This window comes from Argentina silus (assembly GCF_951799395.1).
Source record: "Argentina silus genome assembly, chromosome: X".
In the NCBI taxonomy this organism is placed as follows: Eukaryota; Metazoa; Chordata; class Actinopteri; order Argentiniformes; family Argentinidae; genus Argentina; species Argentina silus.
This window is the reverse complement of record NC_139653.1, coordinates 976,310-1,002,294: the sequence shown is the minus strand read 5'-3', so window position 1 is coordinate 1,002,294 and position 25,985 is coordinate 976,310. Positions and strand designations below refer to the sequence as shown.

At 41.3% G+C, this 25,985-nt stretch overlaps 1 protein-coding gene across 1 annotated transcript; it reads right to left on the bottom strand.

Annotated features, from left to right (window-relative positions):
- Nucleotides 1–2,732: 2,732 nt before the first annotated feature.
- Nucleotides 2,733–17,496, bottom strand: p4ha1b (prolyl 4-hydroxylase, alpha polypeptide I b; the record flags this gene model as incomplete). Its single annotated transcript, XM_083695287.1, has 14 exons — nucleotides 2,733–5,657; nucleotides 5,855–5,951; nucleotides 6,205–6,273; nucleotides 6,370–6,435; nucleotides 6,575–6,628; nucleotides 6,735–6,834; nucleotides 12,234–12,304; nucleotides 13,010–13,186; nucleotides 13,472–13,683; nucleotides 16,089–16,328; nucleotides 16,604–16,741; nucleotides 16,893–17,044; nucleotides 17,155–17,251; nucleotides 17,400–17,496. The coding sequence occupies 14 exons, from the start codon at nucleotides 17,494–17,496 to the stop codon at nucleotides 5,584–5,586; spliced, it is 1,644 nt and encodes a 547-aa protein (XP_083551413.1). The 3' UTR covers nucleotides 2,733–5,583.
- Nucleotides 17,497–25,985: the final 8,489 nt, after the last annotated feature.

Below are 25,985 nucleotides of genomic sequence, written 5' to 3'. Positions count from 1 at the left end.
GTGTTACGGACTGTAATCACACTTTCATGCTTTGCTTAGGCTTTCATGTCAAATCATATTTTTGTGTGTGAATGAAAATGTACATTCAGAGTCTGGATCTCTTTATCACACATGTATGAGAGTGTTAACTGGCTATATTAGACATTTTCTATTGAAATCTTTCCAGAAATGTGAGGGGGTCTGGGTATCTAAGGGTTAATGTGAGATAGAGTCATATTTAGGTATCAGAATCAGGTATAAGGTATTCAGAAAGAGCTTATAGAGTCCAAACAAATCAACGATTATTGATTAAGTGATTGATAATACAGTAAGGCCGGTGTAATAGTTTCTCACTTCAAGATTCAAGATTCAAAGTGTTTATTATCATATGCACAGCAGAAAACATGTTTCACTGTACAACGAAATTCTTGCTTTGCTGTCCGCAGAATGCCAACCAATGTAAAATATACAATACTAAAGAATATACAATATATACTAAACAAATGTACAAGACAGCAAAATTTAAGGCATAAAATAAAATAGCAGCAATAATAATAATAAAACAGTGCAAATGTAGCAGTGCAATTATGCAAACTGGAAAGTTCAGTTATTGAGGTAGTACGGTTATATTAATCTCCTATGGGTTGTTTAGGAGTCTGATGGCAGTGGGAAAGAAGGAGTTCTTCAGTCGGGTGGTCCTGCATTTAACACTTCTGTACCTCCGGCCTGAGGGTAGAAGTGTGAACAGTCCGAGCTGGGGGTGGGTGGGGTCCTTGAGGATGGAGGCGGCTCTCCTGTGGACTCTGCGGTGGTAGATGCTCTGCAGAGAGGGCAGTGGAGTCCTGGTGATTTTCTCAGCAGTCTTCACCACTCTCTGCAGGCGTCTGCGGTCCATAGCAGTAGTGCTGCCATACCACACAGTGATACAGCTAGTTAGGATGCTCTCAACAATGCAGCTGTAGAAGTTGCTGAGGATCTTGGGCGACATGCCAAACTTCCTCAGCCTCCTCAGAAAGTACAGCCGCTGTTGGGCCTTCTTAACCAGCTGAGTGGTGTTAAGTGTCCAGGTGAGGTCCTCGCTGATGTGGACGCCCAGGTATTTGAAACTGCTCACCCTCTCTACTTCAAGTTCCCGGATGTACAGTGGCCGATGAGGTCCCCTCTTCTTCCTCATGTCCACTATCATCTCCTTCGTCTTGTCCGTATTGAGGGTGAGGTTGTTGTCCTCGCACCATGTTACCAGACTGGCCACCTCCCTCCTGTAAGCTGCTTCGTCCCCGCCAGTGATGCATCCTATCACTGCGGTGTCGTCTGCAAACTTTAGGATGATGTTGTCCTTGTGGGAGGCGACACAGTCGTGGGTGAACAGGGTGTAGAGAATGGGGCTGAGGACGCATCCCTGTGGGGTGCCAACATTTGTAATAATGCTGGCTGAAGTCCTATTGCCAATCCTGACAGACTGGGGCCTGCCAGTCAAAAAGTCTAGGAGCCAGTCACAGAGGGTGGGGTGCAGGCCAAGTGTGGACATTTTGTGGATGAGTCTGTGGGGGATGACTGTATTAAAAGCAGAGCTGTAGTCTACAAAGAGCGTCCTGATGTAGGAGTCTTTGTTTTCCAGGTGGGAGAGGGAATAGTGGAGGACAGCAGCGATAGCGTCTGAGCGATCGCTTATGTGCTTATGAGCACTTATGAGTGCTGTCACACATTTGTCCACAGGAGGTCACTGTAGGACAGTTTACAATTGCCATAGTAGTTTGATATGGTGTGATCTAGGCTACAGCAAGTGTGTTATGCAGCTGAAATAAATGTGATTGTGTATGGACAAAATTATTCATTGATGAAAATCAACAGATATGCATATTATGAAAGTTTGTAGAGCATAGATGGATTATTTAAATAAAGAGTTACCAAATAATGGTGCGTTCACAGTGCACTCAGAACAATAGTAGGAAACTCTGACATTTACGACTTGGAAACTTGTTCAAAAATATTACCGGAGTTTCCTACTCTGAGAGTATCAGAAGCAACCAATAGGAAGCTCTTTGCAAATAACTTACGTGAGTTAAACAAACTCTGAAGTTCTGAGTTTCAGAGATGGTATGAACATGGTATGAACATTCAGACAGACACATTAAGACAATCAGGAGGGACAGGTGAATAATGTTGCTATTGAACACTGGTAGCGCAGTGTACAGCACAGCACAGGAAAGGAGACATTAGATTTTAGGCCTACAATGATCATTGGCTATTGCGCATCATATGTAGTTATTTTCATAGCCAAAATCATGACATAGAATTGCTTTTAAATCAGCAGATAATATTACAGTAACATGCAAGTCGCATTGCTTCCCTATCATACTAAATGAGGAGATAAAGGATATATGCCATAGCCTACTCTTGGAATTTGAATCTTTTTTTTAAAAACTTGAACTTAAAAAAAGAAAAACATTTTTTTTTTAAATGCACGCACACACACATGCACGCACGTAGGCACCCACTTTCATTCACAAAATGCCCATCCCTACTGTATAATAAGTTAAGTTCAGATTCCTCTGTTCCAATCAGTCACACGCCAAGCCAGTGTACTCACGTGGCCTCCTGTTCCAACAGCTGACAACACACACATACCCACTTATAACATTTGTACACACACACACAAAAAATTTACCCACAAAACTATTTTCATATAGTTGGAAGGTTAATTGCTGGGAGCTTTAGAAATGTAGTTGAAGAGAAAAAAAACTCAACTCAGGTGAGAATCAATTACATACTTTACTGTAGAAAACATTAATTTCACACTTCCCAAAATATTCACATACATTTCAAAAGACGTACAAACACATAATGGGTCTTGTTAGATTGTTAGATAGTGCGGCAAAAAGAATGGTATGTTTCATGGGAAAACAAGACAAAGAAAATAAAAACACAGGAGAATACTGTATTTGGCTTGCCCCTCTGGCTCTGCAAACAAAACCCCAATTGTTTTGGTAGGCTCACATCAAATATCCCCAAGCAGAGCTTCGGCCAAGGCTCCCTTGGAAAAGAGGTCTCGTCATTTCAATGGGACTCCCCAGGTAAAATAAAGGTTAAATAAATAAATAAAAAAGGGTTGAATAGGTTTGAGGCAGTTTGCCAAGACTTTAAAGGGGCAATCTGGAATTCAAACAAGAAAGCGTCACTCTGTCACTCCTTTGGTAAACAGCTGAGGGATGGGGCTGGAGAAATGTAACCACTCTCAAATTCATAGACGGAGCTATGGATGCAAGGACTGACCATCCATGAGATCAACATGATTTGTGTTGATCATGTTTAGAAGCTATACAGTGTTTGTTTACAATTTCATTAGAATTGATTTTAAGATTATTTTATTAGTTTGTAAATCACTCCTGCACCCCACTATGGGCTCTATTTTCAGCTGGCACAAAGCGGACGCAAGTCCAAACGCAGGTATATTGGCAATTTGTGTCTGCGGTAACAGGTGAAAATACCACTGCACTGTAGCACTGTCTCGCTTGTGCTCACGTGGGTGGAGTAGTGGTAAATAGAAGGGTGTTCATGACAATAAGCAGGTCAAGTGCGCTAAAAAATCTGGCCTTGATAATAACACCCTTTTTTTAGTTTTTATTTACCATGTATTAGTCTCTACAGTCCTCACTTGTTCTCTGCTTTAACTGTTTTAAAGTCCCATGACTGTTGTACTTGTTATTGTCCCCCACCAATGAAATCGGAGAGGAGACTATGAAACGGTCTCTGTCCGTACGTATGTAAGCTTTTTCTCTGACACCTCTGGGACAATTTTGATGAAACTTGGGTGTATGATGGGTGAATGATGGGATGTATGAAATTACACTGATTGGCCCAATTTTGACGAAACTACAGTGAAAGATGCGTCATGCCATAGAGATTGTTTATGAGTTTCGAGGTGACGTCATTAAACACGTCATAATATGACGCAAAGGGGAGAGCTAGGAGTGTAGAAAGGGCGTGTCCATAGCAAGCTTTTTTTGTTAAAGCAACGCTGGGCTTTATTGTTGCTTGGCTACCCGATACAGTGCTTTAGCTGGCAAGGTAGCTAGCAATGATTAACAGAGTAGCTTGCTAGCAATAGGGGGTAAAATACATGTAGAGAGTGTTAGTTTCATACAAAAAGAAGGTATATCCTCATTTTCAACTGAAGTAGCTGGCATCATGTTGTGAATTTGTGTTTGTCCCGCCTCTCCCTTAACCTGATTGGTCGGCTGGTGTAAAAGTGACATTGATGCGCCCATCAGCTTTTTATCAAAACTTTGACCTTTTTCAACTCCTCCTAGCTCTGAAAAAACCTGGTGTTCAGGATCTCGGCACAAAAACAGTTTTACAGCGCTGAGAAAGCGACCAGTTCCATTGAGAAAAACAGCCAGTTTAAAATTAAAGCTTGCTGTGATCATGGCACCTTAAATGCATTAGGCATTTAGCCTAATGAATTTGGGAATAATATTTTGAGAAAGCAACGGAAAGCTGTAAGAAGCAAGACTGATAATTAATTAAATAAGCACTACAGGTTCTGGTAACTTTTCAATCTGGCTACGAATGCAACTGTAGGCATATAGCCTAATGAATTTGGGAATCATATTTTGTGAGTTAGTCTGTTATGTAGCATAATGTAAAACCGGAACTTGGCCTATATATAAGTGTTGGAAATAGTGGACTGATGGAAATATTGGCTGTGCAAATATTTTCTCTTAGCCTATTTGTGAAATTTGTGTTTGAAGTAAAGGTGTCATATCAATAGAGTTAGTACAGTAGTAGCCTCATTGCGGCCACATTCTTTTTCTATTTGGTAACAGAAGTTGATTGCACCAAGAGAAATACCCTCCCTGTGCATAACCCAGCACTGTAAAACACAGGCAACCATAGTGTCATAGTAAAACGTTTATGAATAAACATTTCAGGTTTCTCCATCACTCTCCTTTTATAGAGGGAGGCGCTACATCATTTGTGGGGGACAACATGTTTACTGTACACTTGTTTTCTACACAGCTTAGCTACACTTGCATCAATCACCACCAAAACCTGTTGTGCTCCAGAGTTTCCATTTGAGCCATCCTTTTGAATACACAGAGATCCTACAGAGTGCAAAGAAACACAATAAAGAACACTAAGAAAATGTTCTCTTAAAGGGGCAATCTGGGATTCAAACAATAACAAAAATGTAACCACTCTCAAATACATAGACGGAGCTATGGATGCAAGGACCAACCATGAAATCAAAATTATTGATTTAACTATGTGTTGAAGCTATACAGTGTTGGTTTACAATTACATTGTTTACAACAATGGAGTAAAACAAGCTTAGGGTTAGGGTATTTATTAAGTTACATTCTTCAAGAATCAATGGCTATATATCAATCTTTTAAAAGTCCAAAAATGGATGTACCAATCCCAGACTGTCCCTTTAAGACACATTCAACAGCCTTGAAGTAGATCATACCCAGAGCAACACAGCTAATACTGTCCAGGTTGAAATTGTCTAGGCTCAGACACCAAGTGAGAATAAGGAGGAAGAAGGGATGGAGGAAGGGTTGGGAGGAGGGGACTGTATGGTTGTGTGTGTGTGGGTAGGGTTCATCTTTCCGTCTCCTGGAGACTACATGGTCGTCTGAATTCCTGCCCTCTTTCATGGATCCATTTGTTTGATACTAGGAGTGAAGAGGAGACATAGAAACAGACAGAGAACAACTTGGGTATAATAATACATCCAAGTGATTTTTAACAGAAGAAAATTATGCTATACAGTAGTTAGTGTTGACTTTACACTTAAAAGAGTGGCATTCACAGCAGTGATTTTTGACATTCATTAAACAGCTTTACGTTGAAAAGACAGTGAGAGACTCACCCCACTTGTTGCCCACCAGTACTGGGCAGGCTGCGTGCCGTGTCCTATAGTCCCCTTCTCCACTGGGAAACAGGTTGTACCAGAACACTGCAGAGCCCTGCAATACACACAGCACACACAGTGGTTAGGAGGGACAACCTAAATTGAACCGAGTTGAAGTGGTAAGCTCACCCCTCAAATACTCCAACCCGTACCATCGAATTGCTAGTGTTTCAGGGTGGTCACGTGTGTTGGCAATACAAGATCGAGTCTCATGTGAACTCGTGAGCGAGGAAGCAATTACTTCCTGTTCCATAAACACAAGCGCACACACACACACTAACACCTTATTGCATTATTTTTCTAATTACCTTTTTCGGCCATACTGCGGCACCTACGTCTGGAAACACAGTAGCGCCCCCTGCTACCACATCACTCATCTACAACAGAGAAGAAGAGACACACCAACAATGACAGGTCACTTCGATTAGAAAACAATCAGGGATAGAACAGTTCTCTATGGTTAAGACACTCACATAGAAGAGCCAGGTAGCAATGCGGTTTCCAGTCCCCAGCTCTTTAAAGGCATCAGGCTCATCTTTCTGTGGACAGATCATGATGGCATCACATACTGTAACCTATTTTCAGTGTGTGTGCTGGGTTGTGTGTGTGTGTGTGTGTGTGTGTGTGTGTGTGTGTGATAAATGCCCTTTAACACAATGCCCTACGGGCATTACTTACCCGTCCGAAGTCAAAGTGAGGCTCGTACTGACCTCCAACACCATAATTTGCAACCTACAAAAAGCAAGAGGATGACATGGTAAATAAGTCACTGTCAAGACACAGACACCCGTACACACACACACATACACACACACACACACACACATGCACACTTAACCTGCAGCTCTTCTGCAGTGTCCATCTCCAGTCCGGTGAGGTCCTCAATCCGCTGGTTTATCGTTTCAATCATTGGATGCTCATATCCAGTTAGCCAAGCACTAGGATGAGGGAGGGACATGAATGAGGAGGAGGAGGAGGAGGAGGAGGAGGAGGAGGAGAGGATAAAAACCATATGGTCAGAAGGGGGCAGTAGAGTCATTATAGGACAGTTGGGCTGTAAACGAACATTCATAGTGCAACCTATTTTTTAGGCATTTTCAGTATGTAGGATTAGAACGTTTTGTAAATTTAGGATGTCTAAGATGTCAGGGTGTCAGACTACTCGCTTTCCATGTAGTATGATAACCCAGCACACTAATCAGGAATTACATTTTAGTCCCACAATTCACTGGAGCAGGTAAGGTGGGCAGGCAGTAACGAAATGTGAATTACCATGAATAACAGGGTTGAATTACAGATGACAATTTATTTTTTTAAAGATCTGTCCAGTCGTTTTCAATAAAAGAGATTTTGAGCATTTTTTGGCAGTCAAATAACCAAAGACATACAACTCTGTTTACAACGAGAGCTCACTAGAAAATGTGGTACTTACATGAAGCAGTGCAGCCGTATGTCTATAATATTGAATGTGTGGCAGTTTTCATTAAAATCTATCTCTTGCGATTTCACCTTTCCATGTTATGTCAATAGTCAAATTGTCAATGCCATGGGACCGAATGGACTGTTAAATCAACAGTACCAGCTGTGTGTTTCTATGACAACTGCCGCCAGTCAGCTGCACTCTTTTATGATAACATGATGGTAAACTCTTTTGTAGTCATCCCATGAGGAGAGATGTTGGGGTCACAAGGACTCACTTGACGCTTGCAGGGGCACCAGAAGGGGGTATTTTTTAAAATGATTTTACCAAGTGGTAGTCTTGACAGCATGCCCAGAAGGTGTGCACGTTTTAAGACATCACAATATCTATGTCATATTTTAATACTCTACATCATATTATTTGTCAGACATTTTTCAAGGTCATGTACAGTTAAATACAAAAAAAAAACTATGTTTTAACTTAGATATTTAGAGTTGTCAAAAGCCAAAAATTACAGGAAATGTTATTGAGAACCATCACTCTAAATCTGACCTATGCAACAACAGAGTTTTCCAGCATACTCAATTTTGACTCCTGTCAGAATAGCTTTGTTGGGCTACTGTACTTGAGTCGACATTCCTAGCAGTGTTCATAATATTTGTTAACATGGTTGATTTAATACACAACTCGCATAAGGTTATCACAGTGATTGATATATAAATGAAAGCCTGAGTTTTTCCAAAGTTTACTTTACAGGTTTGAAACATGAGTAGAATATGGTCACAATGAAAAAACTCAATGAATGAAATTCATGCAAGAAAGCTTCTCTCAGAGCAGCTGTTGTGTGACCTCAACCTACAAGTGAACATCTTTACTTTGCAATACAAAATGTAATGTTACCATTAGAGTACATAACCTATATTATCCAAATGCAAACCTGGCTATTCTTCTGAAAACAGTCCTCTATAAGGTATATTACCTCTCTGAAGAGTAAGTATTAGGCTGTTTGAGATAAAGGGTCCGGGAAAAGTGGTCATAGGTCAACTTAAGAGTTTGGTGCTCCCGCAGCCATTGAAAGTAAATAAAGGCCTAGAATATAGAAGTGGGGCTTTAATGATTCTGACTTTGGTGTATTTGAATATTATTGCTCTGTTCGACATATTTGTAGCTAACTTTTGATAACAGAACACAGCCTGTGAGTGTGAAGTCATATGCAGGTGTCCAGCATGAAATAGAGAAGTGTTGTTATCTCGTGGGACCCGGAGAGTTTGTGGTCCGCAAGGGAAGTAAGACGGGGAGAAGAAGCAGCTCTTTATTTGGTCAAGGTCTCACATCTGCTCACTGCTGATTTGAAACCCAAACCCTTTTACAGTGGTTTAATATGACAGGATGATATTGATTCCTCCCATAAGAAAAGACCAATCAGTGCAACGCTAAATCTGACTTTCTCCCAGGCACCTGTCTTGTCTGCCGCTTTGGTGCCTGTTTTGTCTGTGTCTGTCTTGTCAATAAAAACATCATCTTGTACTCTGAAGATCCACCATTTGATTCTTCATTATTGATCACTTCAAGTCCTTCAGAGAGAAGCAAACAACATGCCCAGTGCTGAGTGTACTAACCGTGTCAGTGCATAGGTCATGATTGAGCTATGGTGCTCAATCGAATTTCCTGTCTTTTTCGGCTTTTGACAACTCTAAATATCTAAAACGTAGGTTTTTGTATTTAATTTCCATGGTTTTTAAACAGGAAGGTCTAATATTTGACACCTAACCTATCAGAATAGTGCGCTCACAGCAACAGCACTTGCAGCTCTAATGACTAACAACCCCAATTCCACTCCTCTAACATGAACAGGGCCTATGTTTTATATCACAATCTAAATGAACCATGAAAATATGTTAGCCATTTTTCTTAAGCAGAATGCTATAGGGACCGAAAATCTATCACAGCATTTGTTAATTTGGTATCGCAAATGGTATATTTTTTTTTAGATCTTGCGGCGTAAAACATTTGCTGTATGTAAAACAAAAAAGCTACATTTTTAATGAAAATGGCTGAACAGACCTTTCTGAAAATTGGCCTATATTTAGTTTGCCACCACTTGAGTCGATGTGCCAAATCGTTTTGAGAAATATTCAGGAATGGTGAGATGATCATAGGAAAAACAGCCTTTTTCAATGCAATGTCCAAGCAACTCATAAATATGCGACAACACGGCCACGTGTTTCATAATAAAGTATAGCATGTGAATAAAAAGTGTCAAACCACACAAAATAACATTGAAATAGCGAATTCTAAAGCTAAATGGAGTTGCCAATGACAGTTGTAGCAGTTGTGGCTGCAATGATGTCGAGGCCAGAAGATTGGAGTTCAGTTTATGGCCTTCAGGATGGGGTCCAGGCTGAAGGCAAAGGTTCAGACATCTACTCTCTACACAGCATCCATTTTTATTGGATGCATTCTTGATTTTAAGACATCTCTTGAGCCAATGAGATGACTCCTCTTTCTCACTGCTATGTGTACACTGTGTTTCTGTGCGCTGAGTGAAGGGGATGTATTTGGTTATGTTATGGGGGAGTGTTGATACACCGTTCCACTTGTCCATTCTTTTCCTGCTGCTCTCCCACTGACTTTGCCCCTGGTATGAGTTCAAATGAAGTTTAACTGTTACTCCATGTTTCACATCCACATGCACTCTCTCTCACACACACACACACACACACACATACACACATACACATACACATACATACACACATACACATACACATACACATACACATACACAGTGATAAGCAGAGGGAGTAAAACCAGAGTGATGTGGGGTGTGGTATGAGGGAGGGAGAGAGAGAGAGAAAGAGACAGACAGACAGACAGACAGAGAGAGTGAGACAGACAGACAGACAGACAGAGAGAGCTGATATGGAGCATGAGGTGGCATTGACTCTGTCAGTGCAGAAACACAGTACAAGAAGCCAGAATGAGATCATATCAGGAGTGCTGCCGCACAGATTCCCCAGCATTTCTTACTCAAAGTGGGTCGTGTGCACAGACAATGTGGGTCGCGAGTTCGGAGAATGCATTTATGCGCATACTAGAGTTGACGCACAGGCACTTGTGGCTGCTCAGCAGATACCAGAGAGCAGCGGACCACCGGTAGACATGACAATGTAATGTGTGACCCACGCTAATCTAATCCAGAACACAGATGGCCCTGTGCCACTCAAGTTCTGCTGTAAAACAGAGATGTGTCTGTTAAATGTGGTGACCATCCCCTTTTACCCCCCCTGAGAAGCACAAATGGCTATTGAAACACAGCTCTGACATGCTCCCATCTGCAATACAGAGCCCCCCCTTTGCAATATACAGTATGTAATCTTAATTTAGAAATAGCCCCCTGTATCTATGGTCATCTGAAAAGTTGGATAACGTAGAATGTGTCTAATGTAAGACGCAGCGGTAAACCACAACTGGGTTTTTTTACCAACACGCAATTACAAAATTAATAAATTTACTCCACGACATGAGTGACGGTATTGCGGTTAAACTAGGCCTATACAGTACAGTCACCCTAACTTCCTGATGTTTGGTAAACACATCATAGCTGTGGTAACTGTGTAACTGTAGGCACTGGCAGTTTCTATACTGTAGGAAACGGCACTATACCATGGCTAGCCCCCCCCCCCCCCCCGTGTCGTGGCTCAAAGGTGCTTAAAAATGTTGGTGAAAACTATGTAGAATAGCATGAAATGCGCTTACAGAAGACCAAAGACTCCCAGACCCTCCACACAAATTAATTAATGTCTCCCCACATATACAATCAAACCTAAACCTAACCTCTATTGAAAATATTATTATATAAATGGTTGAGTTTGAAATTTCAATTCACTGTATATATTAATGACAAAAAAAACTAGATTTTAAGTAAGAAGATGCATTGATAGCACAATGTAATTTACTAACATAAAAAAAATATTGGACTTGAAAAAACAAAACTCCTAATTGGGGTCTCTGTACAGGGTGTTTTGGGATTGCAGGGCAGGTCTTGGTGAAGTGTGTAGAGAACAGTAGGGGTCTCTGGAGCCCCTATGGTATGACCTATGACCCCTTACCTCTTGGAGACTTTGTACTGGGCCGTGGTGTTTTTCCCAGTTATGGGGTCATGCACTGTGGCACGTCTTAGCTAGTTCCCCCAGGGGCATAAGGACAAAGAGAGAAAGAGAAAAGAGAAAAGAGAGAGAGAGAGAGAGAGAGAGAGAGAGAGAGAGAGAGAGAGAGAAAGTGAAACACAAACAACCTGAGACACAATGAGGGAATAGAGGTAAATAGAGGAAGTGAATTAAGAGAAGAAGACCACAAGCGGTCAATGCTCCTATGCCCACAGTCCATGGGGTATGTTATGTTTTACTTTCTAGTTTCCAGCAGAACTGGGTTCAAATAGTATTTAATTGTTTTCAAGCTATGCTTGATTGTGTTTGTCTGGTTAAATGAAACCAAAAGTGCAAAACCCACCCATCTGGCTCTCCAGATAGGCTCAAGCAAACGCTCAAAGTATTTCAAATACTCCAGCTTCAGAGGACATCCATCCTCTCACATTCACTAAGCCATTGATAGTAAATCATGGACTGTAGACTACATGGACTGTAGACTTGAAAAGGACTGCCCCTGACACACCCATACTGCATTTGGCCTTAAGCAACTATGTTAATACAACAAAATATATATGTCTTTAGAAAAAGTAAAGGGATGGATAAAGAGGCATAGTCCAGGGGTAGATGAGACGAGGGGCTTGAGGTGAGAGAGGAAAGGAGAGGAGAAGAGAGGAGAGCCCCCCCCTTCCCACCCCCACCCCACCCCATCTCTCTCATGTCATCCCCCTCTTCTTTCCCATTCCAGCCAGACCTGGCTGTGACTTACCTCTTGCTGATCCTGTAGGGGGCAGTCTCCAGAACACCAGTAATGGGGTTGGAGATGGTGGCCCTTCGTAGCTATGGAGGAAGGAAAAAGAGGGAGGATGTTGTTACTTTAATTCGTCCCACAAAATGTTTTTGTATCCAGGGAGAACCTCAGCATCAAGCACTGGGCTAGCTGTGTACAACTACTCCATTGGTGTTTGTTTAAGCATCAAGGTGAGCGAATACAAAAGGAGTTGTTGTAAACAGCTGGCACTGGGCTTGCTATTTTCTCCTCTTTAACTATAGCCAACCATTAAGGTAATTATGCTAGAACTCCTACTTTATAGCCATCATAAAATAGCTTGAATTTCAACTGATACATACATGCACTATTTTATATTTTATTCATGTGTCTGTGTGTCTCCATGTTTAACATTAGCATCCTTTCTATCTACCAGTGGCCTTAGAGGGGCAATCCGGGATTGGTACAGTAGATAAATGTTTAGACTTGTAACCCTTTAATGTCAGATGTTGCATAAAGGCAACAATGTCTAAACACCAACAATATCTGTACGTGATCAATTTGCAAAAGGAAACTACTGCCTTGAACTAGAGATCCTAATAAACACTTAACACCTCATGGTGAAGCCTACTGTTGTAATTACAGCAGTGTGTCTCATCTGAAATATTCTGCTCCTCCGAAAGAATACGTGGTCAAAAGGGTGAGTTTCTGAAAATCAATAACCATGCATGTACAGCTTTTCATCAGATAAATACCCTCCCACAGCAGAGACTCACCCTGGGCTTGGCCAGCTCTTTGACCTTCTCTATTTCGCTGTGGGAGATGATGTCAATGTAACGAACGATATAGGGGCGGTCCCACTCATCCTCCTGCTTCACAGGGCCCAGCAGGTACCAGGGGTGGCGGTGGTTGTTGAAGTAACGGCAGAACAGGCGGCTCTGTCTGCGGGGGGTCTTCAAAGCAGAGATGAATAGATTGAAAATAGAGAAGTTCAAAATTAGATCTCACTAATGCAACACTGCCATCACTACTACTTGTCCAAAAATGATCTAACAACACATTGTGCACACCAGTGTAAACAAACACACACTTCAACAAACACAAACTAATTCATTGACCTCAGTCTCTGTGCAAGTGTGTGTGTGTGCATGTGTGTGTGTGTGTGTGTGTGTGTGTGTGTGTGTGTGTGCATGTGTGCGTGTGTGCGCGTGTGCGCGTGTGCGTGTGTAACTCCTCACCAGTTTGATGCCCTCCCCTCGACAGAGCATCTCGTACATCTTCCTCTCGGGGATGGGCTCCCTGAATTGCTTCTTCTTGGGGGCTTCACTCTGTCTCTTCCCTCGTTCCTTGCCCTCCTTCTGGACCCCAGCTTCCACCTCTGCCTTCCTCCGCTTTTCCAGCTGAAACTCAAAGTACTTGAGGTTGCCGTTGGCACGCTGGTGCTCAGGGTCTGAAGTACCAATAGGGCACAGAAACAAAACAAGATGTCATCTCATTTTCAACATTCGTCATAATTCATTAATTTTTTGGCCTTATGTTGTGTTGATGTGTTTCAGATGTGTGTGGAGTTGGTGTTTTGCTGCCACTGTGCTTCACTAACTTTGGACCCATGAATGCCACCTGGCCCCATTCCATGAGTAATCCAAGTTTATCAGTACAGTACAACATGTACTGTACTGTTCAATAATTGACCCAAATGGCTTTCATAAATGTTTTTTGTAACAATCCCCTCAGTAGTCAGGACACATTATTGCTTTGTGCTGTCAACCTTTTTTTCATTGAACTTCCACAATGTTTACCCAGCAGTCTCTAGGTTTTAACCCCAATAACATCTAGTGCCATGGCAATCAAGGCACATAGCTGTGTTACTGTTAGTCTATTTTTCAATATCCACACTTGCATAACCTTTAGAATGAAGCAAAGCACTGATCATGGATAGCACTTCTATCGTAGTCAATGTAAACTGCTCCATCGGCCGCATGAAAATACAGTCTACCTAGTTCATATTCGGCGGCAAGATGTTGTAGACAAACCACCATTCAAAGACATTCGGATATAGAAATATAAAAAGCCCTGTGTAAGTAATGGGACAGTGTGTAAGTAATGGGACAGTGTGTAAGTAATGGGACAGTGAAGCATTTGTTCTTTTTTATGGCTCTACACTCCAAAAGTTTGGATGTAAAATTGAACAAGTACTAAGAAGAGAATCTCAGCTTTAATTTGAGGGTTTTCGTGTACATATGGATTTCACTATTCAGAAATTACAACACTTTTTAGACATATTTAGGACATGTTAGGACACCAAATGTTATGGGACATATTTATAAAATGTCCAATTTAAGTACTCATGTTTAGTATTTGGTCGACAATCCTTGCATGCATATTGCAATAACTGCCTGAAGTCTGCAACCCAATGATCCCACCTTATGCTGGGTGTCTTCTCTGGTGATGCTCTGCCAGGCCTGTACTGCAGCCATCTTCAGTTGTTGTTTGTTTTGAGGACATTTTGCCTTAAGGTCCTCTTCAGCAAATTAAATGCATGTTCAATTTGATCTGAAGATTAACTTGGCCAGTCAACAACTTTCCACTTTTTGGCCCTGAAATCTCTCTAGTTGCTATAGCAGTATTTGTGGGGTTTGTCTCTCTATGATAAAGCGCTGTCCAATGAGTTTGTAGGCATTTGCTTGTACTTGGGCTGACAAGATGTTTCTGTGCACTTCAGAATTCATCCCGCTGCTGCCGTCAGCAGTTACATTATCAATAAAGACATGTGAGCCAGTTACAGTGAAAGCCATACATGCCCAAGCCATAAAACCCCTTCACAGATGAGGTGATATGCTGTGGATATTGGACAGTTATTTTTTTCCACACTTGGATAATCACTTGCCATCACTCTGGTACATGTTAATATTTGTCTCATCTATCCACAATACTTTTTTCAAGAACTCTGCAGGCTCTTTTAGGTACTTTTTAGCAAACCGTAACCTGACCATCTTGATGAGTGATTTGCACCTTGCAGTGTAGCCTCTGTAGTTCTGCTGGTATAGTCTCTCACACAATTACCTCCTGGAGAGTGTTCCTGATCTGTGGGCCAGTTGTTTTCGGGTTTTTCCTAATCATGATGAGCATTCTTTGGTCATCCACTGTAGAAGTCTTCCGTGGTATACCAGGCAGTTTGCAATGTCTGAGCTCACCAGTGCTTTCTTTCCCTTTAATGATGTTCCAAACTGTTGATTTTGGTAGGTTTAAAGTTTTGGCTATGTCAATGGCCAAGACAATATAGCTATGGCTATTCAGCCTCATAATGGCTTCCCTGACTTTCGTTGACGTCTCTTTGGTCCTCATGTTGACAGACAACAATAGCAAACTCCAAAGGCAAACGCAAAGTCTAGAATCAATATTAGACATTGAGAGCTCTCATGACTGCACAAATTATGTGATAGAACACACCTGACTAACTACCTGTCTACCCAAATGTCCCATGACTATGCATAAAAAGTGTTGTAATTTCTGAATGGTGAAACGAATATGTACAAATACCATCAAATAAAAGCTGATAATCTCCACTTTAACCTTCTCGTAATTGTTTGTTTGAATCCAAACTTGTAGTGTGTACAGCTTGTAGAGTGTAGAGCTAAAAGAAGAAAAAATGCTTTAATGTCCCATTACTTACGCAGGACACTGTACATAAAAAACAAGTTTAACATCAGGAATGGATACATCTGAAGTTCCTGAGCTATTCATTTTGCATCCACGCATGCAATTGTTCATGCTTCTGGTGTAGCAGGTGAAATTATTGTGCTGACGTAAGTATACAGTTTTACATCTCCATGTAGCAGCTCTGTAATGACTCACCCAGTTTAAGCAGCCTCTTGGTGAGTTCCAGGGCTTGGTCTAGCTGCCCCTGCTGGTAGATGGAGTAACAGAGGTAGTCCAGCACAGTGACTTTGTCCACAGTGGACTCCTCTCCCTGGTCCAGCTGTCTCAGGGCCTGGGCCATCCACAGCTCAGTGTGGTAGTAGTCCACATCTGAGTAAGCGATTTTCCCTAGCTCGAAGCAGTCCTCCACCGTCATTGAGCTCTTATAGGTCACGCCTGAGGAGGACAAATAAATAAATAATAAAAAATGAATAAAAATGTTCTGATGAAGGTGTTATTGGGAGCTGTAACCCAAGGTTGACCCAATATGTAAATAATACAGCCAGCACTCCTGGGAACAAGAAAATCATGGTGACAGCCAGGTAACAGTCATGTCACATATGTCAGGTAACTCAAGTCATGCTTCACTAATGGTTCTAACAAAGGACCTAGTACAGTAGCCCCTTAACCTTCACCATGATATATACGCCCCACCCTCACCCCACCCTCACCAGGCAGGTCTCCAGTGGAGATGGTGTTGGCGTCAAGCCTGTAGGTGTCCTGCAGTCTGAGGAGAGCCTTGGCTGCTCCTGTCTGGTCCTCATCTGTAGGGAAGTGCTGCCTTTGGAGAGTCAGGTTGGAGATGAAGCCTGAGAGAGAGAGAGAGAGAGAGAAAGAGATAGTCAGACAAACATTCTTTGTTTACAACTATTTGTCATTGCCATTTTGACTACTTTTCAACTTCTCTTCAGTCTTTAACCATTCTAAGGACACTCATAAAGTACTGTGATCATCTCTCACCCGCTGTGGTATCCCTCAGGACCAGGCTCTCCAGGTCTCCCCACTCCGTGTTCAGCCTCTTCATCAGTTTGAAGGCGTTTACTGGGTGTCCCAGGAATTCCTCTGGGTCCTGCATGGCTGTTGCCGTCAGTGAGTCAAGCTTCTCTGCCCACCTAAGAAGAAAGGATGAATAATTACTGTAATCTGACATAGCAAGGCAGAAGTTAATGGGATTTAGCAATTGTATGTGCGTGTATGTGCGTGTGTGTGTGTAGACACTCACTGTTTGACCTGCCCCAGCTTATTCTCCTCTGCGCTGATATAATCTTTCAGTGAGCTGACAAGGTCATTCTCGGTGTACAGGAGATCAGTCATCTGACCTGAGATAGACAGACAGACAGACAGAAAGAGAGAGGTACGTTGATGGTTAAGGGACATCTCTGAGTGACATGATAAAAACAAGTTGTAAAAACAAGTAGGAAAGGATGGAATAGGATGAGGATGGATGTAGAAGTTGTGGAGTCTCACCAATGGATGTGAAGAAGTCTTTGTCAGCTGAGAGTATCTGGAGGAGGCAACTTAGCACCAGAAAACACCACAAACACCGCAACTCCATCCTGGACATGCTGAGAGAGAGAGAGAAGGGAGGGAAAGATAGAGAGGTAGAGAAAGAGAGAGAAAGACAGAGAGAGAGAGATAGAGAGAGAGATAAGGGAGGGAGAGACAGAGAGGTAGAGAGAGAGAAAGAAAGACAGAGAGAGAGAGATAAGGGAGGGAGAGACAGAGAGGTAGAGAGAGAGAGGGGAGGGAGAGAGGGAGAGATAGAGGTAGAGAGAGAGAGAAGGGAGGGAGAGACAGAGAGGTAGAGAGAGAGAGAGAAGACAGAGAGAGAGAGAGAGAGAGAGAGAGAGAAGGAAGGGAGAGACACAGAGGTAGAGAGAGAGAAAGAGAAAGAGAGAGAGAGAGAGAGAGAGAGAGAGAGACAGAGAGAGAGACAGAGAAAACCCAAAGGGCATTTTAGAAAAAAGAATGTTGCATTAACATTGTTTTTTGGTTGTATCGTTCAGTATAGTACAGTATATTGGTTATGACGGAAAATGGTATGGTGCAGCAATGTCTCAATCTAAACATTGTATAAACGTATGTAAAAGGATGTTGATTCACTGTCTTGTGCCAACTAGCCAAAGGGAAGTAAAAAATAACATTTCATTACATTAATACAACTTGAATGTTTTACTTAACACTGACTTGAGCTATAAGAGTCCTTTTTCCATGCACTACGATTGAATAAACACTGTTCTTTATGACACTGCTTGGGATTCCAAACCACAGCTTTTTGGTTTGTAGTACATTGTTCTGTCCACAATGCCACTAGTCCACTGCTGCAACACAAGATTAATAATGAAGTTCATATTGTGCATCCGAGAAATGAGAAACGTGGGAAAATACTTTCCTTGAGGTTGTAAAGACATTCTGTAACAGAGAATATTTTGAACATTTGGTTTTGTTGTTGTAATAGCCTTTATAACATTGTGTGAACTTTATTCTCTTTTACTACTATCTCTTTTTAAATAAATATTCATTATTTTTTTTACATTTTTATTATAAAACATAACATTTTGGCTGATGCAGAGGCAGTCGTCTGGAACTCCCTCCCGCCCATGGAGGCGTCATTGGCTGAGTACCTCCACCCCAGGCAACGACTGCTATCTCCTCCATGATGGTGGCACTGAAGCCTGAGCGCTTTAACTCAGCCATCTATGACAAGATCTACAAAGCCTCCGGGCAGGCAGCATGCTACATCAACCTAGCGGAGCAGATTAAGGAGCTGTTTGAATCCCTGGCCGATGGGTCCATGGTCGAGTGTGAACAAATCATGAAGCTCAGCCTCCTTGTTGACCATGGGACCAGGACCCTCAAGTGTTCTGCTGAGGCTACTGGCAGAGTGATGGGGCTGGCTGTCCTCGCCAGAGGGCTCTCTGTCTTGACAAAGCTAAACTGTCAGATAAGGAGAGGAAGCCTATTCTTGACAGACCCATCGACCCTCATGGCTGTTCGTGGCAGTAGCAGTGGCAGCCCTTCTGGTGTTGGTGTTGCACCGGGGGCTTTACTATGAGCGTCATTTAGTGATTTCCATGTCAGTCTGACTTTAGGCTAAGTCACTAGGTTTTCTTGAGAATACTGCGAAGGGCTTGATGCAAATGTGAGTGAAGAGGTGAAGAATGAGCGGGAGTGGACTAAGCAGGGTCTTTTAATCGGGGATAAGGCAGAGCATTTTCCTGCGAAAGTCTTCTCCAGCCTGTGATTGAACAGGGCTTCAGCGAAAGAATCGCATGAGGGCGTGTCCCATAGTGAGATGTTGAACCAAGATGACTGAAAGAGAATTCAGCTATCCTGCTGCATCTGGTGCCACTGCTTTAAAGGTTAATGCTAACTGGGATGCTTGGGACTGCCGACTCTGATGTCATCCCATTGAAGTTGAGATTTTAAATGGTCACGGTTAGGGTTAAGGGTAGGGCTAGGTAAATATTATAATTAAGGTTACCGATGGGTCCAGAGTAAGAGTTAAGGTTATAGGATTAGGTTTTAGGGTACGGTCATCCCAAGGACCCACTTAGCATCTACCCTGCTTTAAATAGCCATGGGAATGGACACTCCTTAAGGGAGAGACTGCCGCCCTGCCTCCCTATCTGCTGTCTGACTGACACAGTGACATCATCATACCACAATATTAGACCTTGGGAACCACTCAACCCTGAAGAGACACTACTTTGGTCAGAGAGAAGCAGAGAAACTATACCTACCAAACACACACTGTATAAAAAAGAGAGGAGAAAGAGAAAGTGAGAGGCAAAAGTAAACAGAAAGAGAGGCAGTGGGGCACTGGAACTGGCAGGGACATGACTGCTGCTAGGCGGCCCCTCTGCCAAACATGCCTCTGCCCAGCGGGAGTAGCACTGTGCTTTTCCTAGACCCACAGTGAATCTCCACTCGCCCTCCAGAGTGTGTGTGTGTGTGTGTGTGTGTGTGTGTGTGTGTGTGTGTGTGTGTGTGTGTGTGCGTGTGTGTGTGTATGACAGAGAAGCAGCGTGGCTCTTCTTTGAACAAACATGACTACCTAATTTACCCCAGGGTGGAGGAGAACTCTACTCACACATCAAAATTACCCCAACTCCAAAAACACACAACCATAGGGGCTTTAAAACAAACAGCCTTGGCAAACGTAATTTAGCCGCATGTCTCTAAAACCTAAATGTAAGGCAATTCCACTGTGGGAGACTAATCAGGACAAGTATATGACAAGTATGCACAATCCTACTCCATGGGCATTTTACATTGTGTCACAGTTATGCAACATTCAAAAACTAAGCAAACTGATGTTTTGAGAGTTTTGTTTTTGGACGTTTTTTAAATGTCAAAATGTGAACGCTTGGTTGGAATTAACAGTTTATTAGACATTGTTATGTGATGGTTATTTTTAAACATTGACTAGAGTTCCAACAATCCAGCAACTGTAGAGTTCCAATGTGTAAGACAACACTCGCTCAGTCAACCTTCTCTGTGAAAGGAATACATCTCTGGAACTTGCTTCCAGATGATTTCAACAATTTGCTAAATCTTAATGAATTCAAAAACTATTTCAATGTCAATGTTATTGCATCTCTCCCTACTCAAATAAACACATAAATAAATAAACATTGTTACAATATTGTGGGATGACTGTCAAATGCAGATTATGGCACTATTGCTACTGGGCAACGTTAGCTTTTAACATTGTCCCACAGTTATTTTCCATCATCTCTCTATGGTTGGCACAAGTGAATCAACATCCTCTTCAATACGTTTATACAATGTTTGGATTTATACATTAATGCTGGAATAGAATGGAGTAGTGTTAGCAATCTTTCTGCATGCCAACAGATATAAAGGCTGGTGGTATCAGCATCCTATTGCACAAGGATGAGAGAGGTTGTGGGAAGAGTAGGGACACAAAAAAGGGCAAGAGTGGAATTGTAGTATTTGGGACATCATGTAAATGGAATCTGTGTTAGAGCTAGACGTAATTCGCGGGGTATGAAATACAGTAAGCAGGTCACAAAAACATAAAAACCAGTCCCATGTTTGAGATCTAAAGTACTACAAATACCAACCCACTGGCAATGTAAAGGTTATACTGTAGCACATACTGTACAGGATTCTGGTATCACTCATTCAACTAAAGCTTTATATACCATGGCTGAAATCACAAACAGGTTTAAGCAAGTCCTCATTCGCCACAAGTCAAGGTGGTATAATGCAAATGATGGAAATACTGTACATGAGAACTTTGCATTTAGGCCAGAGGGAGTGGAGAGAAACTGGAGCCATCAGAACACAGCAGAGTGGTCTGCTCAGTACTGATGTTCATGTGTTTTGGCAGTGACTTACAGTTTTTCTCGATCGCTTAAACAATTTGAGTTCACATGCTCACCACAATAACATGAATGGTGGAATACATTTGACAATGGTGGAATACATGACAAACTATACTGTTTTGATGTACTGATTTTGATGTACATGTGACATGTATTCTAAGTTTTGAGAGTTGTAGTGCATTTTGCAAAAGAAATGTTATGTTTTGGCAAAAGTGTTAACAGTTATGGGGAACATGCTAATTATTTTGAAATGTTGAATACTGTTTCAAGAAATGTGCTCAAGCAATCGAGAAAAACTGTTATACTGCATATCAGCCATAAAACTGTTATAAGAATGACAACCCTGACATAACGTAAAATGACAGTAATGACAGTGTGATCTGTGACATGTCACTCTTAAGATAATGTCATGACAGTAGTACTACGTCAGGAGCCTCTCAATACAGTGTTACTCTTAAGTGAGGCTTGTGTGCACAAACCTCAAATGGCTAGCCTGCAGACATGGTTAAAACATCCTCAGCACAAACCAGTTCATCACTGTATGGAAAACAAATGAGAACTTCCCAAAATGTGATTTCCATATTCTGGAGCACTGGACTACTAATCCTTTTGGGCTCGTTACGTGCCTGCGAGCCTGTCGCTTGGGGTTACTGGTGGTATACACTGCTGCTGTAGGGTTAAGCCCTTATGACAACCCTCTCATTACCCTCTTACCTAGGAAACAATAACACATCAATCAGGTTCAAATCGCTCAACCAAGATTTGAGGTCAATGGTCTCTCTCTCCCAGTCCCTGCACTTACACTAGTCTGTGATTATCTTTAGTTACCAATTCATGATCATGAGAGGGCAACAGTCAATGAGAGAGTCAGCGACAAAGAAGCGAGGCTGTGTAGGGAGTTCTTGCATTGGGAGACAGAGGTATCTTGCCACAGACATGGGAAGAGAAAACCCTAGTCTTGTAATACCACATTTTAAGTATCACACCATTTAGTTCTTTCAAATAATGTGTGCCTTATAACTCAATGATACACTTTACTGGATCACTGGCAATAATGAGAGGTAGAGCTTGGTAATGGTGGTGGGAATTGGGCGCACAGATATGGTTTCCCTTCCCTTCATTGAATCGTTTGTTTTGCATACTGAGCTTTGATATGTACTGAACTAAGAACTCACTCAAGCACATCACCTGATATGATGGATGCTAACATGATTTCACACTTCAAATCTAGATTAAACTATTATGGAATTTGACATCAAGTGACCATCACTGTGGTAGCTCCAACCACGTTTTTGTAGTCTATGTTTGCAGTATATTTCGGATTGCTGCTATAGGCCTAAAACTTTAAGAAAAAGAAAAAAATGACCCCTAGAATGTTAAACTAACTGAACTGTTATTTTTCTCTATGAGAATAAAGACTTCGTTATGACTCAAAGTTCTAGACTCTGGGGAAACGGAGTGGACTGCCACGTCTTCGCCCCTCCCCCGCAAGGAAACTTCTTGGATGTGAGTGAATGCTCTACCTGCACTCGACTTCAGATTTATGAAAAATTAGCTCAACCTGTTACCAGGGAGAAGGGAGTTTTTAGGCTATTTCCCTGGGGATTTTGACCGCTTGTTAAATTTCACTAGGTGAGCTCATATACAGCAATTAACATGAGTGCGCTGCAAGTCTACTTTGGAACATGTGCATGGTTAGAACAAAACAATTATGTTACAGATATTTTGTTATTTTGTTTTGTTGTAATAGCCTTTATGAGTGTCGGGTTTTATCTAGCCTGCTACTTGTATATATACTATACATTTTCAAGACATATTCATTCGTAAAGCATTAAACAAATAAGCAATAACTGAAATAGCATAAATAAAACCAGCCTATAGCCAAAAAAACAGTCATTTGCAGGCTAAATGACAAGCAACCAAGCACCCTCGATACATCAGAATTTTGCGCAGCAGAGGCTGCCTAGATTATAGTCTATAAATCTATTTTATGACAGTAAAAAATAGTTCAAGTTAAATAAGAAATTACTTTGAATGGTGAAAACTGCTGATCATATCAATAATATATAGATTACTTATGCAGAGTTGTTCAGGTGTCAACTCTGATGCGGAGAGTAACACAAATATCCAATTTAGACCAACTAAATTGTCAAGATACAAAGAATCTTGAATTGTAACGTAGCATTTAAATTGCCTACCGAAATGATAAGTGAAATGTGTCCTGGAAACTTGGCACAATAGCAGTCCCTTGGTCAAAATCTATCCTGCGATGAGTCCCGCTCGGAGCCTCTCGAAAGCTCCCTGCTCGGTGCCTGATATCGTTTATGGCAGCCGAAACTTCCAGTCGAGCTTTATTGTTGTCGGTATTTGGCTCGCCATCTGGCGGTGGTCCTTTCCCTAGAATGCTACGTGCAGAGGATCACATACGCACTCTACCGGTGTATGGTACCGGGGGAAACCCGTGGAGCATTTTTGAGCATACGTTTACAAATTCGCATCACTGCTGCCGGAAATCTTCCCTTACAGCCTGTGACATCATGATACTTTAAACGACTCTGCTTAAAACTCACTAAAGGTTCATGCACGTGATGAAAATGTACAATTTTAAAAGTTACATTTACTGATCTACATAAAGATTGCCTGTTTGACATTGTGACAGACAGTGCGTTTCAGCACACTAATGCAACCGTTTATATGTGGCTTGCTACCAGCTGCTGTTTGGTTTGGTTTACCTTATCTGAACAATTTTCATGCAGTTATGTCTTGTGATAACAAATTCAGACTGACTAATTTACTGATTCTGTTTCCTACTTTTGGGCTGCTGACCCAAGTACATAGGAAATACTAAGATAAAGGTTTGAGCAATAACAGTTTCATATCTGTACCTTAAAATAGAGACAGCTACCAGCATATTTACAGTCTGCATTATGTGATACCACTGGCATCTAAACCAACCAACCCCAATTTGACCCCAGCAGGCAAGGATTTGGGTTAGTTTATCATGGTCCTTCCACATTCCAGAAGCTTCTCTGCTTCCCAGTGTTACTGGAGGGAGGAAATTCCTGGCTGCTGGAGAAAGCTGCAGGGGAGGAGCTTTGTGTGTGTGTGTGTGTGTGCGTGCGTGCGTGCTTGTGTGTCTTACAGTCTGCAGTTGGCTAAACAGTTGTAAATCTTAACGTGAATGTGCAACTTACTTATGAATGGAATGATCCCTGTTGTAGGCCTAAGCACTGAGCATTTTCTGGACTTTCATTATTATGCTATTTTATTGCTATAGTATGATTTTGCTATTTGTGTATGTCATTTGTGGTATGTTTGCTGTCATGTTTTTGTTGTTTTTGTTTGTTGTTTGTTGCTGACAATGTCCCCAAAGTAATTGTCCCTCTGGGATGATTTTTTTTTATTTTTTAATTAAATTCAATTGAATTAAGCAGCAGGAGCTCTACATTAAATTCAGAAATAGTACAATATATCTATGGATGCAAAGCACAACAAAAATGATATTCTTCAAGTTTATTGTTCTTGCTCATCCTTATTATTATTATTATTATTATTATTATTATTATTATTATTATTATTATTGTTTTGTTTTTTTCCCCAATTCTTCTGCATGCTCCTCCTACAACTTTAAAATGTGCAGAGACCTCTTAACTTGTTGTGCTTACATTTATGTCTTTCAAACTCATTCTACTTTTTAAATTATTCAAACTTGAAAGTGTAGATTTTAACATGGAAGTTTATGAAAACCAAAAGATGACATTTTTGAACCAACAATACTCTTACACCTTTCAAGCTATTCACACCAATTCAACTGTAAAATGTGCAGAAAACAAACAATTATCAACCAAAATAAAAGCTCTCTCATACCTATTAAACCTAGGCCAACATTCTGTAAGCTGCTTTGTTATTGCAACAGCCATGGAACTTTCAAGACTCTTAAATAAAAACAGCATGAGACCTGTAGAACTCATTCTTAGAATAATTATACAACAATGCACTCTCCTTGCAACCAGTTCTACCCCAATAAAACCACCTTGAACTCTCTTTCTCTATCTATCTTGCCTTAACAAGCCTCTAACCTTCTCTCATCTCTCTGGCTATCCAACCATCTGACCATCATACTCTCTTTTCTTCTACCTACCTGTCAACTGGCCGGCCGGCCGACCAACCGACCTATTTCTAACCTTTCCTCTATCCTACCCTCTAACTGTCTTTTATCCATCTGTCCATCTTACAGTACTATCTCACTTTCTATCAACTACCCAGCTAATCTATCCATCTATTGTCCACAGTTAACCATCTTTAAACTTTTCTCACTACCAAAATAAGACTGCAAAGTTTCTTTTAGAACTTCTTTTTCGAGTTAGTGGGCTTGCTTCAGAGTCCAACTATTGTTATTGCTCATACTTTGCTCAAGACTTTGCAAGCCCACAAACTTTTTCTAGTTCTTATTATTCCAATTCTTCAGATTTTTCAGTATGCTACTCCTCCTACAGCTTTTAAGCTATTTACATTTACATTTATATTTTTCAAACTCATTATACTTTTTAAACTATTCTAACTTGAAAGTGCACATTTTAACATGGAGGTCTATGGAAACCAATAGATGCAATTTTCAGAACACCACTACTGGTTTCACACCAATCCAACAGTAACATTTTATCAACATTGATAAAAGCTCTCTGATACCTATTAAACT